Source organism: Myotis lucifugus, unplaced genomic scaffold (genome assembly GCF_000147115.1).
Source record: "Myotis lucifugus unplaced genomic scaffold, Myoluc2.0 scaffold_0, whole genome shotgun sequence".
In the NCBI taxonomy this organism is placed as follows: Eukaryota; Metazoa; Chordata; class Mammalia; order Chiroptera; family Vespertilionidae; genus Myotis; species Myotis lucifugus.
The window spans coordinates 41,597,717-41,616,138 of NW_005871048.1; the positions used below are offsets into that span (position 1 = coordinate 41,597,717).

At 40.4% G+C, this 18,422-nt stretch overlaps 1 protein-coding gene across 1 annotated transcript in view; it reads right to left on the minus strand.

Annotated features, from left to right (window-relative positions):
- NAIP (NLR family apoptosis inhibitory protein) overlaps window positions 1-18,422 on the minus strand; it is a 32,953-nt gene that overhangs the window by 10,815 nt on the left and 3,716 nt on the right. The window contains exons 4-10 of the mRNA XM_023751024.1: window positions 17,169-17,250; window positions 16,203-16,254; window positions 13,729-13,848; window positions 11,408-11,507; window positions 3,576-3,657; window positions 2,561-2,618; window positions 218-2,332 (exon numbers count right to left, since the gene is read on the minus strand). Coding sequence (XP_023606792.1) covers window positions 218-2,332; window positions 2,561-2,618; window positions 3,576-3,657; window positions 11,408-11,507; window positions 13,729-13,848; window positions 16,203-16,254; window positions 17,169-17,250 — 2,609 coding nt within the window. The remainder of the gene's footprint in view (window positions 1-217; window positions 2,333-2,560; window positions 2,619-3,575; window positions 3,658-11,407; window positions 11,508-13,728; window positions 13,849-16,202; window positions 16,255-17,168; window positions 17,251-18,422) is intronic.

Consider the following 18,422-nt stretch of genomic DNA (forward strand, 5'->3'; position numbering starts at 1 on the left):
TTCTATTTAGAAGCCTTTCACTAATTCATACTACTGACAAAAATAAATTACTGAAAGTTTATATTATATCTATTCTATCAGCAAGCATTTATGGTCTCATGCTTTCAGAAGTTTTATCCACCTAAAACCAAGACTGAGCAAATAAAATTACTATCAGAATAGCCAATTAAAATATATTCATACACACACACACACACACACACACACACACACACACCTGGTATCTGGGTTGTTCCTGAGACTTCGAGGGATTCCAGGGAAGGCAGATTGAGAAGCAATTCCTGTTCTACTGCATTCAGCTCAGATTCATTTATGGAGCACTTGGTGAAAGAAGCTTTATACTGCTCAATAGCTGGGCGAAGGCTTTCAATAAAGCCCCTGCTTCCCCTTAAGTGAAGTTCAATGTGCTGTGAAGCTGAAAAAACTGCCATTAGAACCCTGAGCGTCTCTTGGTCCACACCATCCATATTAGTCACGTGGACTTCCAGAAGAGGAATCTTGTGCTGCTTTGGAGAAAGTTTCCAATAGCCAGTGCTGATGTCTGGTGGTGCTTTGACAATCATACTCATAAATCTCAATATGTCTTTCTGTTTTTCAACTATATTCTGCTCCCATTCCATCATATCTTCAAAGGCAGCAGCACAGTCCTGTTGTATAGTTGGTGCCTGTGATTTGTCCCAACATCTCTCCAGACATGAACTATCTGATACAGGTGACATGATTTTCATGTTTCCAGTTACAGAGACTTTGATGCTCCTCAACAATAGTAGGCTTTCTGGATGGTCAAAAAAATACGGCAAATTAAGCATATCCAAAGTCAGGGTTCTCCCTTGAAGGAATTGCAAAATAAATGGAGAACATGCTTCAACAGTGTTGCTTTGATAAGCAATTTTTATAGCAAAAGTCAGTAAATGTTTTGAAACCAGTGAAAAGCAATCTTCTGGAGATAATTGCCACAATGACCTATATAGGTGCACGCTCTCTGAAACTTCCGGATGGTGCTTCAGATCGTCTTTTTCAGATAGATTCTCCAATGACTTTTTGTTGTCCAACAAATGAAGCAAATGAGATACAATTTTTGGCCCTGCCTTTGTTGAAGGGTAGCAGGAGACATACGTCAAAAAATTGTTACAGGAACTTAAAGTCATCATGGAAGAGTGGATTTGTTTCAAATAATAAAGTCCCAAGTCTTGATCTTCTTGCCTATCGGAATCCAGGAGTACTATCAGCCCCATCCCAGCAAGAAATTCTTGGAATGCAGGATCTAAAAACTGATAGACTGGTCTCAGTCTCTGGGCTGTGAATTTACTCATCAGGCACATGGTTAGATCTTCATCTTCGTCAACTCCTGCTTCTACAAGGTCATCATCACTAAATTCAAAGCAAGAAGAGAAAAACCCTTTCAAGGCCAGCTTACCACAGGAGGACACATTTGCTTTGAAACGTTCAGCTGAAAGTTTGTGCTTTAAGGATAGGCATTCTATATAGGATTTGAAAACAGTCACATGATCATAGGACCGGTCAAAAGGGTTTCGAAACCAATTAGCACAAACTGCTGCTACAAAAAGAGGAGTTTTCTGAATTCCCTGCATATTTGCATTCATTTTAAAGTGAATCATAAACTTTTGCAGACGGGTCAAATCATGAGAAAAAAACTTCCGTAATATGTAGACAGTATTATAGAAGGGAAATGCTTTGATCTCTAGAATCGTATGTAGGTACTGTCGGATGTCCCTGGTCCTGTTTGTGCGGACGGCAATCAATAAACAGGTCCTTGATGAGTGGTTCTTATGAATCAGTTTTTGTATGACTTGAGGGACTGAGCACATTTCTTTGTAGTCATCCAAAAGGAATAACACCTGATTCTTTAACTGCTGCATGATGTTCCTTAGGGACATTTCAGTAACAGATCCTTCTGTCTCTAGGAGTTGGTCACAAATGATGTTGGCCAGCCCTTGGTCCAGTCTGGTAGAGCTAAGGGAGAGATAGAAGACCAGCTGGAACCTGTTTAACAAGGGACAGCATCCTGATGCCCATAGAAGAGCTATTTTCTTCAGGAGGACCGTCTTTCCACTACCAGCTTCACCCTCCACACACATGACAGAGTTCAAGTTGGCAAAGACATCAGACAACAGTACAGGCTTTTGCACAGGAGTGCTGATGTGTTTTGAAGCAAGGGACAGATCACAACTCAGCAAGTGGTCTGTGGCCAGACTGGAAGAGACCTCAAGCATATACATGCGGCGGAAACTGGCATCGGTGTAGGCTTCTTTCAGTCGCTGGTTCAGGCTTTTTGCCTCCTCAAACCACTGGGCTTCACTCTGGGCTGTCTCTGTGGAAAGAAGAAAGGAGGCACAAACACAAATCCTCTCTCTTTTAAAATCCCCTACATATAAATATATGTACACATATACAGGGTGTCCCAAAAAATGTATACACACACGTTATCAGCTGATTTCTATTACATTTTGAAAATCAAATGTATTTTAATAAACACTACCCTTATTATTTTGGGGGGGCACCCTGTATATAATCCCATGAGCTATTTCAAAATCCTTACCTGGCACTAGAGAACTAACTGCTGCTGAATCTTCAAGACTGGTTTCACTTATGGTTTCCTTTGAAAATAAAATCCACTATTAAATAAATATTTATATAGGGGTGAGGTATCATGTTACAATTGGGGACCAAACATTGCTGAAATACAACCCACCCTCAAATATTTATGCCTGTTGAAAAGAGGAATGCTACAAATATGGAGCAATACATGATCTCCAAACTCCTCAAGTGTGTGCTCCTAAGTGGTACACACGGGGGAGTCAAGCAGAGATTACTGTCCAGGTAATCAGAATCATAGCATCTAGTGCAAGACAGCCCTCCAAAAATCATTAGATACAGCTACTGACCTAAATTATTAACATGTTTAATATTACATACCTGCAGTGTAGGAAGGTTATGTTTCTTCCTTAAAAAGTAAGCCATTTAAATATCCCCAAGCTTTTTTCTTCAATTTCATTTTTCAGCTAACAAATATAAACTTAAATCAAATGAATAGCCAGTTACTTTTTATTTCTGTGGGGTGACAAACCTAATATACCTAACATACAGCCTCAAATAAGGTGTGTAGGTGTGTATGTGTATGTGTGTGTGCGCATGTGAAATTGATAATGGCTTATATCCCAGAGAACTATGACCCATTTAAAGGGGTCAACCTATTATCTGGGTTTATGATTTCGTTGGTCATTTGTTTTTGTAAAAGAAATATCTTTCCAGCCCTGAGAATGGCCAAGTAGCAAGTCAGACCTTATTGTCCTCCAAGTGAAGATTGCGTGGATCTGAGCACCTCTGAGTCTAAAGGAGTCTGGGCCCCAAAGTAGAAGGGATTGACTCTACATTTAATGAAGCGAGGTATTATATCTTATTTACTGTAGTATTCCCATCTGCACCTAACACATCATAGATGCTTAATAGGTACTTGTTAAATTTATTTATTTACTTATTTAGGATAAGCAATTCCTGTTCAAACACAGTTTTCAACCATGTACTGCTAAAATAAACAAGATGGTGTTCATTACCGTCAATTCAGAAAGCTCATCGTGGCTCTGCAGGTCTGGAATCACTTCTGCAGAGGCCTTCAGATTTTGGAGAAACAGACAACTAAGCACAAAAGTTAAAAGTTATAAAATTAGTTGTAGGCAAGTAAGTCTTGGCATTAGGTTTTTAAAAATACTGTTAGAGTTTTAATGGGAAAATTTTAATATAAAATTGACATTTCTAGTGATCTGTTCTGTCAGTGTCATTATCAAGCAAGACATTCAGACTGTAGCTGTCAGCAATAGAAATGTAAGTGTTTTGTAAAGTAATGAGGGGGATAACACTCAAACATGAAACCAACTAAAATGAACCTAAAGAATCAAAAATAGAGAAGAAAGCACTGGCTGGTGTAGCTCAGTTGATTGGAGTATCATCCTGTACACAAAAGATTGTGGGTTCTAATCCCAGTTAGGGCACATATGAGGCTATGGGTTTGATTCCTGGTCCATGCACATGCCAGGCACAGCTGATTGATGTTTCTGTGTGTGTGTGTGTGTGTGTGTGTGTGTCTCTCTCTCTCTCTCTCTCTCTCTCTTTCTCAAATCAATTAAAAATAATTAATTTTTTTAAAATAGAGAAGAAAACTTTGTTTCACTTCTGAAACAAAGAATAAAAGAGAGTAGAAAAACTGGTTACATCCAAATAAAGTCTAGAGTTGATAGTAAGGTATCAATGTTGGTTTCTTAATTTTGACAAATGTACCATGGTAATGTAATATATATTAGTATTAGGGGAAACTGGGCGTGGAATTATAGGAACTCAGTATTATCTTTGTACTTTTTCTCTAAATCTAAAATTAGTCCCCAAAAAAGGTTTATTTTTAAGCCTGGCTGGCATGGCTCAAAGATTGAACATTAACCTATGAACCAGGAGATCAAGGTTCGATTCTTGGTCAGGGCACATGCCCAGTTGCAGGTTCAATCCCCAGTAGGGGGCGTGCAGGAGGCATCTAATCAATGATTCTCTTCATTGATGTTTCTAGCTCTCCCTCTTCCTTCCTCTCTGAAGTAAAAAAAAAAAATGTATTTTTTTAAAAGGTTTATTTTTAAAACTTCCAGCAGAATGAAGACAAAAGAATGGCCACAAACATACTCTCTAAAAACTACTTACCAAGCATCATGAAACTGGAACATATTACTCTCTAAACCAGAGATGGGGAACCTTTTTACTGCCAAAGGCCATTTGGGTATTTATAACATCACTAGTGGCACGGTGCACAAAATTTGTGCACATTAAAAGGGAATTAATTAGAGGAAGTATTTTAATCAGCTTCACCTCAGTGCTGGGCGGGGACACACGCAGGCAGCACCATGTCCCAGGCCAGGGATGTAGGCAGGCAGCTTCCCCTCAGCGCTTGGCAGGGATGCATGCAGGCAGCATGATGTTAGCACTGGGCAGGCCTGCATGCACCTTCGCTGGGGGTGGAAGTCCCCACACCCGTCCCCGCCCACCAGCTCCTGTGCACGTGTTGCCTGTTGACTGGTAAAGACTGGGACACCTTTAGGACCAATTAGCATATTACCTCTTTATATATATAGATTTGTGGGGCCATACAAAATTATCAACATAAAAATTATATTTGGTCAAACATTTAATTAACTCACCCATAATGCCTTGGCAGGGCCAGATCAAATGATTTTGCAGGCCTTACACAGCTTGCGGGTTGGACGTTCCCCATCCCTGCTCTAAACTTAGATATGATGTCTGCCTGAAGAACCAAGGGAGAAAATTCTAAAGAGCTCTGCCCTAAATAATTAACTTGGATAGGTGAGAATTATAAATGTCAGTAGGTAAAAGAGAAAACTAGGAACAACCAACTGGCTTGGGCTTGTTTTCCTGCTGCAAAATCACAGAAAACCAGGGAAAAAAGCAAGAGGACACTCATTTTTATTTTCCTAGATGGCTTGGAGATGACTATAGAAATAGGAAAATAGCAAGTAGGACTTTTAATGTTTTTGTCCAAGGTCACTATGCAGATAGACCCATCAAGAAAAGTAAAAAATAGACTTTTTTCATACAAACAAACCCAATACAGTTAGTTGCCAGCAGACTTGCATTCCAAGAAATGTTAAAGGACGTTCTTCAGTTAAAAGGAAAATTATAACAGAAGGAATTCCAATTGGTCCTCCCAAAAGAATGAAAAATGCCAGGGATGGTAACTAAGTGGGTAAATATGCAAGACATTTTTTCTCTTTTTAAAATGTATTTAAAAGGTAATTGTTTAAAGCAAAGATATAATAATATATTGTGAGATTTATAATATGTATAATGGTAAAATCTATACTAATAAAAGGGTAATATGCTAATTAGACTAGACATCTTCCAGACATCCTTCTGGACAAAGCCACAGTGGCAGAGGCAGAGGCAGTTAGGGGCAACCAGGCTGGCAGGGGAGGGCAGTTAGGGGAGACCAGGCAGGCAGGCAGGCAAGCGGTTAGGAGCCAGTGGTCCCAGATTGCAAGAGGGATGTCCAATTACCCATTTATCGGGCCTACACCAGCAGTCGGATATCCCCCGAGGGATCCTGGAATTGAGAGGGTGCAGGACCAGCTGAGGGACCCTGCCCCCGTTCACGAATTTCGTGCACTGGGCCTCTAGTATCTACACTAATAAAAGACAAAGATGCTAATTGACCATACCTTTGCCCAAGCCATGCCCACCAGCCAATCAGAGTGACTATATGCAAATTAACCCAACCAAGATGGCGGCAGGCAACCACGGAGCTGGAGCAAGCAGGAGGCTTAGTTGCCCTGGCGATGGAAGAAGCCAAGCTTCCTGCCAGCCCTGGCCAGCTGTAGCCTCCGCAAAAGGCAACAAAGTTTCAATTATAGAAGATAAATAAATCCCAGATAACTGCTTCCAGCCAGCCTCCACTGGGAGCTTGGGTGGCTGGGGGCCGCGGCCAGCCTACAAACAGCCATCAGCCACTCACCCAGGCTGGCTACACCCTCATGGGGTGAGGGTCCCTGCTGGGGGAGTTGGCCAGCCTGCAAAAAGCCATCAGTCCCTCACCCGGGCTGGCCAGGCACCCCAGCGGGGACCCCTACCCTGAAGGGGCTGTGGCCAGCCTGCAAACAGCCATCAGCCCCTTACCTAAGATGGCCACACCCTCATGGGGTGAGGGTCCTCGCTGAGGGGTTGGCCAGCCTGCAAACAGCCATCAGCCCCTCACCCAGGGTGGCCAGGCACCCCAGCAGAACCCCCCACCCTTAAGGGGCTGTGGCCAGCCTGCAAACAGCCATCAGCCACTCACCCAGGCTGGCCAGGCACCCCAGTGGGGACCCCCACCCTGATCTGGGACACCCTTCAGGGCAAATCAGCCGGCCCCCACCCATGCACCAGGCCTCTATCTTCCTATCTAATAATAGGCAAACATGGTAATTGACCGTACCTTCGCTATGCCTCCCATTTGCTAATCAGCATGATATGCAAATTAATTGCCAACAAAGATGGCGGTTAATTTGCATACATAGGCTCCAAGCGGCGGAGGGAAGACTGAAGGAGAGACGCAGCAGCTAAGACGGAAGACTGAAGGTTGCTCCGGCCGAAGCAAAGGCCTGGGTCCCAGGTGCCAGAGGAAAACCTGTGCCAGCAGCCAGGAGAAGAGAAGGCCTATTGCACAAATCTCTTCATGCAACAGGCCTCTTGTATATAATAAAAGGGTAATATGCAAATTGACCCTAACAGCAGAACGACTGGGAATCACTGGTCACTATGACACACACTGACCACCAGGGGGCAGACACTCAATGCAGGAGTTGCCCCTTGGTGGTCAGTATGCTCCCACAGGGGGAGCACTGCTCAGCCACAAGCCAGGTTGATGGCTGCCAGTACAGCTGTGGTGGTGGGAGCCTCTCCCGCCTCCTCAGCAGCACTAAGGACGTCCGACTACAGCTAGGCCTGCTCCCCGCTAGCAAGTGGACATCCCCCGAGGTTTTCCGGGCTGCCAGAGGGATGTCTGACTGACAGCTTAGGCCCAATCCCCCCAGGAGCGGGCCTAAGCCAGCAGGTGGTCATTCCCTGAGGGGTCCCAGACTGTGAGAGGGCACAGGCCGGGCTGAGGGACTTTCCCGAGTGCACAAATTTTTGTGCACCAGGCCTCAAATATGATAATAAAAGCAAAAGGATAGAAGGGGAGAAATAGAAATATACTGTTACATAATTCATACATTATATATCAAGTGTTATAATATCTAAAGATCACTGATAATGTTAAACATGCACATTATAAATTCTAGAGCAAGCAGGCACTAAAAAGACAAAGATGTATAGCTAATAAACCAATAATAGAGATAAAATGGAACACTAAAAAATACTCAAACTCAGAAAAGTCATGAAAAGAAGAAAAAGAAACAAAGAGAGTTGTAAAAAATAGAAAGCAAATAGCAAAATAGTATATTTGAATCCAGAAGACCTGCACTCCAAGAAATGTTGTATATCAATAATTAAATTATATGTACATGTTCTTTTAAAAAAATATGTTTTTATTGATTTCATAGAGAAGAAGGGAGGAGGGAGAGAGAGAAACATCAATGATGAGAGAGAATCATTAATTGGCTGCCTCCTGCACGTCCCCTAATGAGATCAAGCCCACAACCCAGGTATGTGCCCTGATCAGGAATTGAACTGTGACCTCCTACCACAGGTCGACGCTTAACCACTGAGCAATACCTGCCGGGCCAAATGTAAATGTTCTAAACACTCCCATTGTCAGAATTAAAAACTAGATCCAACCCTGTTGCCTGCCTACAAGAAATTTGCTTTAAATATAAAGCCATAGATTAAAAGTAAAATGATTTCAAAAATTATGTAAAAACTAATTATAGAAAAATTGGAGTGATAAAATAATATTAATATCAGATAAAGACTTAAGAATAAGGAATACTATGAGGGTAAAGAGAACAGTTCATATATTCTCTGAATATGAAAGGGCAAATAATAATACACACTTTTGAAGAAAAATAATGTGGAAATTACATGGGAAAATATGAAAAATTTTAGATTGTCAAAAATTTAAATTTGGACAATATCAAATTAGTAAGGAAGCAGGCCATGGAAAATTCATCTATGCTAGTGTAAATGTACTAGTAATTTATGAGTACAACCACTCTGAAAAACTTTTACACATTCTAGTAAGGTTGAATATGTTCAAATTCTATGACTGTGCAATTCCATATTTTGTTATATGCCCTAGAGAGTAACGCTCAGGGCATTGGGAAATATGCACAAGAATGTTCGTAGTACCATTACTTGAATTTGCAACATCCTTAAGACAACCCAGATGTTGAATCAATAATGGAAGAGATAATTATACACTTGTGAAATAATACACTATATAGCAGTGAAAACAAGTGGACTACAACTCTATACATAATTAAGAATGAGCTTGCAAAACGATGTGGAGCTACATGTGTCATTCACAGAAGAATCATGCAGTATGCTTCTATTTTCACTTTAAGAATAGGCAAAATTCAATATGTTTAAGGTGACATATGTAGTGGGTAAAACCATAAAGAGAAGCAGATGAATAATTAACCAAAAATTCAGGATCATGTTTAACTCTGGATTGGAGGAACAAGGATATAATTGGAATTGGGAAGGGTGGATATACAGTAGCCTTCTAAGGCATTTGGTAATGTTCAATTTCTTAACTTCTGTGGTCAATACATTGGTTTCTTATTATCCTTCAAATCATAAATATTTTAGTTACTCCTTTGGAGGCGTCCTAGTCTTCAATTAAAAAAGAAAGAAAGAGAGAGAGAGAGAGAGAGAGAGAGAGAGAGAGAGAGAGAGAGAGAGAAAGAAAGAAAGAAAGAAAGAAAGAAAGAAAGAAAGAAAGAAAGAAAGAAAAGGAAGAGTAAAAACCACACAAAAGGAAGTTGATAGATTCCAGAAAAAAAGTTCTAAACAAAAGTAGACTGCATACTAGCTTGTTTCCAGAAATTAAGAGGAATGTCCCTACAATTCTCAACAATTTACTAAATACTAACTCAAATAAGAAAGAAAATAAGCAACTACTTCTGTCAAAACTCCTTCAAAGCAGTATCCTCTTTAGAATCTTAGAATTAAATGGGAGTATTTGTTTTAAGATCTGTATGTATTAATACTTATTTCTGGAAAAAAGTCTTACAAATTACAAAGTGAAAACAACTAATTTCTTCTTACAACTCAACATTTATGGAGAGTTTGGTGAGCAAAAAATAAGTAAGCCCAAAAACTTTAAACATTCACAGAAAAAAAAATTAAAGAAATAGCCATTTCACTCAGCCAGAGTGGCTCAGTGGTGAGCATTGACCTATGTATGAATCTAGAGGTCATGGTTCAGTTCCTGGTTGGGGCACTTGCCCGGTTGTGGGCTCGATCCTTAGTGGGGGAGCATTCGGGATGCAGGCAATCAATGATTTTCTTTCATCACTGATGTTTTTATCTCTCTCTTCCTCTCCCTTCCTCTCTGCAATCAATATATATATATATATATATATATATATATATACAAAACAAAAAAAGAAACAGCCATTTCTTCATGAAATTTTAAAACACTAGAAACAAACAGAAAAACCTAAAAACTTCTAGAAGGGGTGGAAATGTGGTTTGCAATCTAAGGATTAAGAATCAGAATCAATAGCAACATTGGAAGCTATGCGAAAATGTAGCAATGCCTTTACAATTGAAATTAAGACAACTTCTAACCTAGAATTCTATACCCAGCTAAATTATCAAACAAATGTGAGAATATATTCAGATATATCAATTATATACAAGCTAGAAACATGTATCTCTTGTGCAATCTTTTCCAGGGGACTTGGAGGAATACTCCACCAAAATGAGTGGATAAACCAAGAAGATGACATTAGATAGGACACAGGAGCTACAACACAGGAGAGAGCCAATAGGAATCCCTAGGATCCTAGGATGACTACAGGATAAACAGTTCATGTTGGAGAGAAACTTCAAGAAAATGAAAATGATGGAAATGCTTATAGTTCTGAATGACTAGAGAGAAGATTTAAACATCTGGGTGAATTTGATGATAAACTGGTCCTCAAGACATAAAAAAAAAAATACCTAACCAAATACTATAGTTAAAGAAAAGTATTGGTGAGAATATGGAGAAATATATATAACTCTGTCATAAAAAAAAAGAAATGAAGTACTGATACATGCTACAACATGGATGAACCTCAATATATTATGCTAAGTGAAAGAAGCCAGACACAAAAGTCATATTGTATGTTTCCATTTATATAAAATATCCAGAATAAGTAAATCTGTAGAGACAGAAAGTATATTGGTACTCTAAGGAGCTAGACTAGGATGGGGTGGGAAGATAGGGAGTGACTACTTAATGGGTACAGTTTTCTTTTGGGGTAATGAAAATGGAATTAGAGGAAGTGGTTGCACAACATTGTGAATGTACTAAATACTACTAGATTGCGCACTTTAAAGTGGTTAATGTATGAATTTCATTTTAAAAATTAAACTACTAACAAGACAATTTTACTTTCTACAAAAACTAAAATTTGTGCAGAGGCAAAATAATAATTTACTACAGGTTCAGTTCTGCAGTCATGATAAATAAACATATAATGTAAAAATATTGATCTCACCAAAACTATGCTATAACTATAATAAAGGAAATGCTAAATGGAAAGGGTGTCATGAGAATAAGGGGATAAGAGATAAAGACTCATTCTTCAGAGTAGCAATCAGAGGGTTGAGCAAATATTTAATAAGAAAATGCAGGGAAAAGCGAGGGACAAATTGTTTTAAAGTATATCCAAATTCACAGACACTAAGCATTCATTCCACTCACTCAGGAAAATATCTGGAATGATCTCCTAATGGGTCATCACCTTCCACCCAGTTGTTCATACATCCTCCACAGGAAAAACACTGGACGGTGTCCTCTATACCTAGATGCAAAGAAATTCAATCAGTGTAACTGGCATGTGTATTTCTCAAGTGACACAGGTAATAACTACCAGGCCTTTATAAGCAAAACCCTACTTGTATTTCCAATCAAATTCTGTGACAAAGTCACAAGTTGGGGCAATATTCTATACAGGACCAAAGGGGTAATGAGCAAATAGTCATGGATGCCTCCATGTGGCATGCACTTTGATGAACACCCTTTCCCTGTCCCATCCTCCTATGGAGCAGGGGATGTGCAAATCAGTGTACGCATTAAAGCTCCATGAAGGAAAAGACTTTTGTCTGTTTTGCTCCCCAATGAATCTCATGGACTTGAAGAGTGCCTAGCACTTATTAAGCACTCTATAAGCATTTGTCTAGTGATTAAATAAGAGAGAATACATATGGAGTTCAGGGGCAGGGGAGATTGAGCAATGTTGCAGCCCTGTGTAAGTTCATGAAGCATCAAATGCCTATTACTACATTATTGCCAGGTTTATGCCACTAGAAGTAGGATCAAGTCTCCTTGTGAGACTATATTTCTTAGGAAGGAAACTAGCATTTGAATCTGCCAAAGGATTGAAGTAGAAATGGAACAACTATCATCTTCCACTCTTGGACCTCTGTCGGCATGGTAAAGCTAGGGCAGAGGAGACCCTCCCTTTGTGTCTGCATGAAAATAAGAGGTCCTAGAGCTTGCAAGACTCTTAGAGGGTCAGAGGATTAGGATTTGTGGGGAGAGGTGGAGGTTCAAAAAGAAAGAGGATGAGGACACTGGACAGAGGGTATTTGGAGGAAGCTGCCAAGAGGAAGCCAGAATAGAGAGAGTAGGGACACTGCCTTTCCAAATGCTTAAGCTTGTGAGCCATTAAGATATTTTGTACCACGGAATATTTTTGTTAAAGTGATCGCTATATTCCTCTACTCTGTACTGCTGTGTGAAATTTGTGACATCTACTTGACCTCTCAGTAAAAGATCTGCATGGACCTCCACTGTAACTCAATTTGTGTGTCTCACAAGGAGACTTGATCCTACTTCTAGTGGCATAAACCTGGCAATAATGTAGTAATAGGCATTTGATGCTTCATGAACTTACACAGGGCTGCAACATTGCTCAATTTGTCTGAAGAAGGCCAGCAAGGACCAAGGCAGGGCACAATATCCTTTCTCTGATCCCTACTGTACCACAGGCAGTTAGCTAAAGGGAACAAGCCTACTAGTTGTGGATTACAGAGGGGAACTTCCTGATGACCAGAAGCTAAAGAGAATGCTATGACCCTAACTGGACACCAACCCAGCGGATAGAGCGTCCACCTGCAGACTGCAGGGTCCTGGGTTCAATTCCGGTCAAGGACACATGCATTGGTTGCAGGTTGCAGGCTCAATCCCCAGCCCTGATCCAGGTGTATCTGGGAGGCAACCAATTGATGTGTCTCTATTTCTCTCTTTCTCTCCCTCCCTCCCTTTCACTCTCTCTAAAAATCATTGGGAAAAAAATATCCTCAGGTGAGGATTAACAACAACAAAGTATTTTTTGATTTTTTGCGTCTGAGGAGAGTGTTTAAGACTGCTTCTCCACTCTCCCAATATCGCTCATTCCACAGTAACAGAAACCCCAAATTTTAACTGTGTTTACCACCCAGGAAAATGACTGAATGTGCCAGCTTCTCTTATAGCTAGTATGGCCATACTAAGTTCTGGTTAAAGAGGTAGAAGCAAAAGGGTCATGTGACAGTTTTATTGTGCTTTGCTTTCATGTGCTTCACAGATATTAGATTTTCTGCAAATACCCTCCATCAGCAAATGGATTATGACTCCAGTGTTGTGATAGTTGCTTTATTGCAGTTTTAAAGTATATCCAAATATACTTTCAGTTCAGTCTGGAACTGAACCTGCAGTATCTCCAAGGTCTGCCTTTACTCATGTATATATCTTTCATAAAAACAAAGTGGCATAAAACTAACTTTCCAAAAGTAGAGGATACATGTACTTGTATTCATTGTTAGTCAAGTTCTTAAGGCTTCAATTTGGAGCTTCTCTACCTAAGTTAGTTGTAGAAAACTGGGAGAGGTTTTCTGACATACCAAGGAAAAAGGATATATAAGGAAAGACTAGAAGAGTGGAGATTGTTGAGACTAGATAAATATAAATCCAGGGTCATTAAGTGTATATGGGGCTTGAATGAGCAGCAAGGCAAGAGGCTATGCCAACTACTGACTCACCTATGTAGAAAAGACCTGCTTTGGCCAGAGCTGCAGCGCCCCCAGGAAATGCATGGGGCCATTTCTTAAAAGACTCCAGTCGTAGTTCTTCATTAGCAAAGATGCTGTCATTGCAAAAAGCTTAAATAAAAGGCATATGGTTAGACCAGCAAGTTTTGATAATGCAATTATCAGGTTCAAGTTATCACTTCATATTTACAGACAGAATGATATGATGCTTGGAGTTTGCTTCAGAATAATTGGGGGAGGTTAAAAAGAAGAAAATTAGATGAAGCAAGATTGACTACGTGTTAAATTGTTGAAGCAGAGTGGTGAGTATATACTATCTTATTTCTGTATATGTTCAAAATTTTCTATTATAAAACCTTTTAAAATTATCTCATCACCTAGCATCAGAATAAAATAATCAAAAAAGCTAAAGAAGATACGCCTCCTTCACAATTTAGTGTTAAGAAGGACAAATTTTCCTTGTAGTTCCCTTAAGAGCAGGTAGATTTATTTCTTGCCCTTTGGGGTGTCCACTGTATGCAATGGCCTTCATTAGTTTTCTCATGTTGGGTGGGCTCTGGGGTTTGGTTCCTGTCATCTGTGCCCTATAAGGACTTGAAAATTAAACCTACATTGCCCGGCCGGTGTGGATCAGTGGTTGAGGGTCGACCTATAAACCAGGAGGTCGTGGTTTGATTCCTGGATAGGCACATGCCCAGGTTGTGGGCTCAATCCCCAGTAGGGGGTGTGCAGGAGGGTGCTGATCAATGATTCTCTCTCATCATTGATGTTGCCATCTCTCTCTACCTCTCCCTTCCTCTCTGAAATCAATTTAAAAAAAATTTAAACCTGGCCCTAGCTGGTTTGGCTCAGTGGATAGACGTCAGCCTGCGGACTTAAGGGTCCCAGGTTCGATTCCGATCAAGAGCACCTGCCTGGGTTGTGGGCTTGATCCCCAGTAGGGGACGTGCAGGAGGCAGCCAATCAATGATTCTCTCTCATCACTGATGTTTCTATCTCTTTCCCTCTCTTTTCCTCTCTGAAATCAATGAAGACATATTTAAAAAAAATTTAAATCTACGTTAACTTGGTTTTGTGAATTTTCTAAAGATGAAAGCTTGCTTTGACATTCCACTCAACCCCAGGATTCATGCTGTCACTTCATTTTTAATCCGCCTATGCTTAATGTATTGGAAAAATATGTCTTTTCCTCCTGGTGTCTCCTTTACTCTCAGACTACACAACACCTCTGGCACCAGATGTGTGGTGGTTTTCTCTGACCAGCTAGACGCCCTACAATTTAACTCAATTCTGACTCCCTCTACCTGGAGACAGTGTCAGATCCCACAGGTTAAGAGCTCAGTCCCACAAGACTGCCCCCACTTCACTTCATTTACTCGAGTGGCTCATAGAACTCACAGAAACACTTTCTTATGTTTACTAGTCTATTAAGGGATTGATAGAAGATACAGGTGAACAGCTAGATGAAGAGACAGGGTGAGTCCCGAGAGGGCCCCAAGAACAGGGGCTTCCAACCCCATGGAGTTGGAATGTGTCACCCACCTGGAAGCTCTCTGAACCCTGTGCTACTGGGATTTTCATCATGAAGATGTTATTAATTCCACTTCCAGCCCCACTCCCCTCTCTGGAGAACGGGGGGTAGGGGAAGGAGGAGGACTGAGAATTCTAAGCTTCTAATCATGGCTTCATGTTTCTAGTGACCAACCCCCATCCAGGAGCCCACCCAGAGTCACCTCATTCGAACAAAAGATGCCCCTAGTGCTCTTTTTTTTTTTCTAATGTATTTTATTGATTTTTTACAGAGAGGAAGGGAGAGTGATAGAAAGTTAGAAACATCGATGAGAGAGAAACATCGATCAGCTGCCTCCTGCACACTCCCTACTGGGGATGTGCCCGCAACCAAGGTACATGCCTCCAACCGGAATCGAACCTGGGACCCCTCTGTCCGCAGGCCAATGCTCTATCCACTGAGCCAAACCGGTTAGGGCACCCCTAGTGCTCTTATCGCTTAGGAAATTATGAGGGTTTTAGAAGCCCTGTATAAGGAATTGAAGGCAGAGAACTATATATATTTTTTCTATTACTTCATGTTTAATTTCATAACAGACACAGATCCATTTAAGAATGTTTTCAAAAACGTTTTATCCAGAAATTTTAATTGTTTTTAAAATACATATATATTTTTATTGATTATAGAGAGGAAGGGAGAGGGAGAGAGAGAGATAGAAACATCAATGATGAGAGAGAATCACTGATCGGCTGCCTCCTGCATGTCCCCCACTGGGGATAGAGCCTGCAACCTGGGCATGTGCTCCATAAAATGAGTAAGAAAATGGAAGAGTTAAAAGAAGGGTGAGGACAAAAGAAAAACAGAAAAAGAAATAAACAAGCAAAGCCTTTGAAATAGGTCTGCGTTTTAAAAATGTTAACGTTTCTTCCCTTAAAAAAAAAAAATGTCTGTTTACCTGATGCCATAGGTAAATCTCTCTTGACCCAGGACTTCACAAAATGTTCTCCCTGAAGAAAATGAAAATTTTGACTTTGACTTAGAGGATACACGTATCTATGAATAAAAATCGAAAGAATTCCTCCCACCCCCACATAAAGTTTCACTGGATTGACTGAGTGGCACGGTTGTTGGAGATTGTTCTCTAAATATTTGTTTCTATTAATGTTGGAATTTTTTATGCAGTGCTGCTACCTAACAGGAAGTCTTCTAGTTCTAGGGTGGCTGTTTCCAGAGATCTCCAAAGCTGATTTACATGTGGATAGCACAGATGTACTTTGACTAATGAGGAAGTATGAAATATAGGAAGGAAACTAGATTGAGAAGGGCATTAGTTATTAAGCAACTGATCCTTCTCTGATAACCGCACTCAATTTCTTTCTCAGGAAACACTTCTCCCCCACTTTCAGGTCAAGTTCTCCCTGCAGGGTTCTCATCTTCTGAGTCATGTTAGCCAATAAATTCCCCTTTTTGCTTAAGTCAATTTGGGTTGGGTTTTCTATGACCTGCCATTAGGGAATCCTTACTAATAGTTACAGAGTAACCAGCTAGGAGACAGTAACTGAGGCCCTCTGAGGGTGATGGTGACATGGTCCCAAAATCTCACACAGGAATTCAGACGGGGCAGCCAAGGGAAGCTAGGGGAGGTGGCCTCAGTCAAAGAGGGAAAGACTATGAGGAAGGCAGACAGACCAATCAAAAGCCAGTCCTGGAAAAAGGACTTTTAAGGGCTCTAGTTTAGCAAGGGACTAGATTTTCTTCATTCTGCCAGATGAGAAGTTGGGGTAGGAAAGAAGGGAATAAGAAAGTAGAATTCATGACCCCCCCCGCCAAAAAAAGAAAGAAAGCCCACCCTCTGCTAATTCAGATATTACTAGGTAATCAAAAGCCAACATGAGGGGGGGGAAATGCTGTTATAAATTACCGTGACATCAACAAATCCCTTGTAGCTTTGAATATACTGGGCAATTTCCTCTGAGGACTTCTTACTTTGAAGAAATTCACATCTATAATTAATAAACATAATTAAAATCTACACCAATATTGTGACAGAGATGTTCTATATCTCTAGTATTGTGGTGATGGTTACACAATAAACATTTGTTAAAACTTACTGAACTGTACACTTAAAAATGGTGAATTTTTTCAACATCAAATAAAACTGTCAAGAGACTTATACCAAAATGTAAGAGATTCATCATTATTCTCACATAATTATTCTTTACTTACATTAGTGACAACACAAATAATTTAAAATTAAGACTTAAAATTATCTTTTCTCTTGAAACAAAATATATAATACAATCAAAGAGACTGGTTTACAGTAATATATACACACACACACACACACACACACACACATATATATATATATATATATATATATATATATACTGGAGATTTTGTTAGTTAAATTACTATGGTGGCCCAGCTGGCATGGTTCATTGGTTGAGCATTGACCTATGACCCAGAAGGTCACAGTTAAATTCCCAGTCAGGGCACATGCCAGGGTTTATTGATTTCAGAGAGAAAGGGAGAGGGAGAGATAGAAACATCAATGATGAGAGAGAATCATTGATCAGTTGCCTCCTGTACGCCCCCTACTGGGGATCCAGTCCGCAACCCGGGCATGTACCCTTGACCGGAATCAAACCCGGGACCCTTCAGTCTGCAGTCCGATGCTCTATCCACTGAGCCAAACCATCTAGGGCTCTATATATTTTCAAACAAGTCTGTATATAGGTTGAGTGGCTTTACACGTTTTTTTTTAAGGGCTTACACTACACATTATTTTGCATATTGCTTTTTTCACTTAACATATCATAGATATCCTTCCACTTTTGTGAGCATGGCTGCACATGTGCAAGATGACTTATAAACATAGATAACTGCCCAGGTATTGTGTGGTTGATCTAGGATACAACCAATAACCTCTTTGGATGTAGTAGGTATATGACAAATATTTGTTAAAGAAATAGGATATGATGCCCTAGTCGGTTTGGCTCAGTGGATAGAGCGTCGGCCTGTGGACTGAAAGGTCCTGGGTTCGATTCCAGTCAAGGGCACATGCCTGGGTTGTGGGGCTCGATCCCCAGTAGGGGGCGTGCAGGAAGCAGCCAATCAATGATTCTCTCTCATCATTGATGTTTGTCTTTCCCTCTCCCTTCCTCTCTGAAAT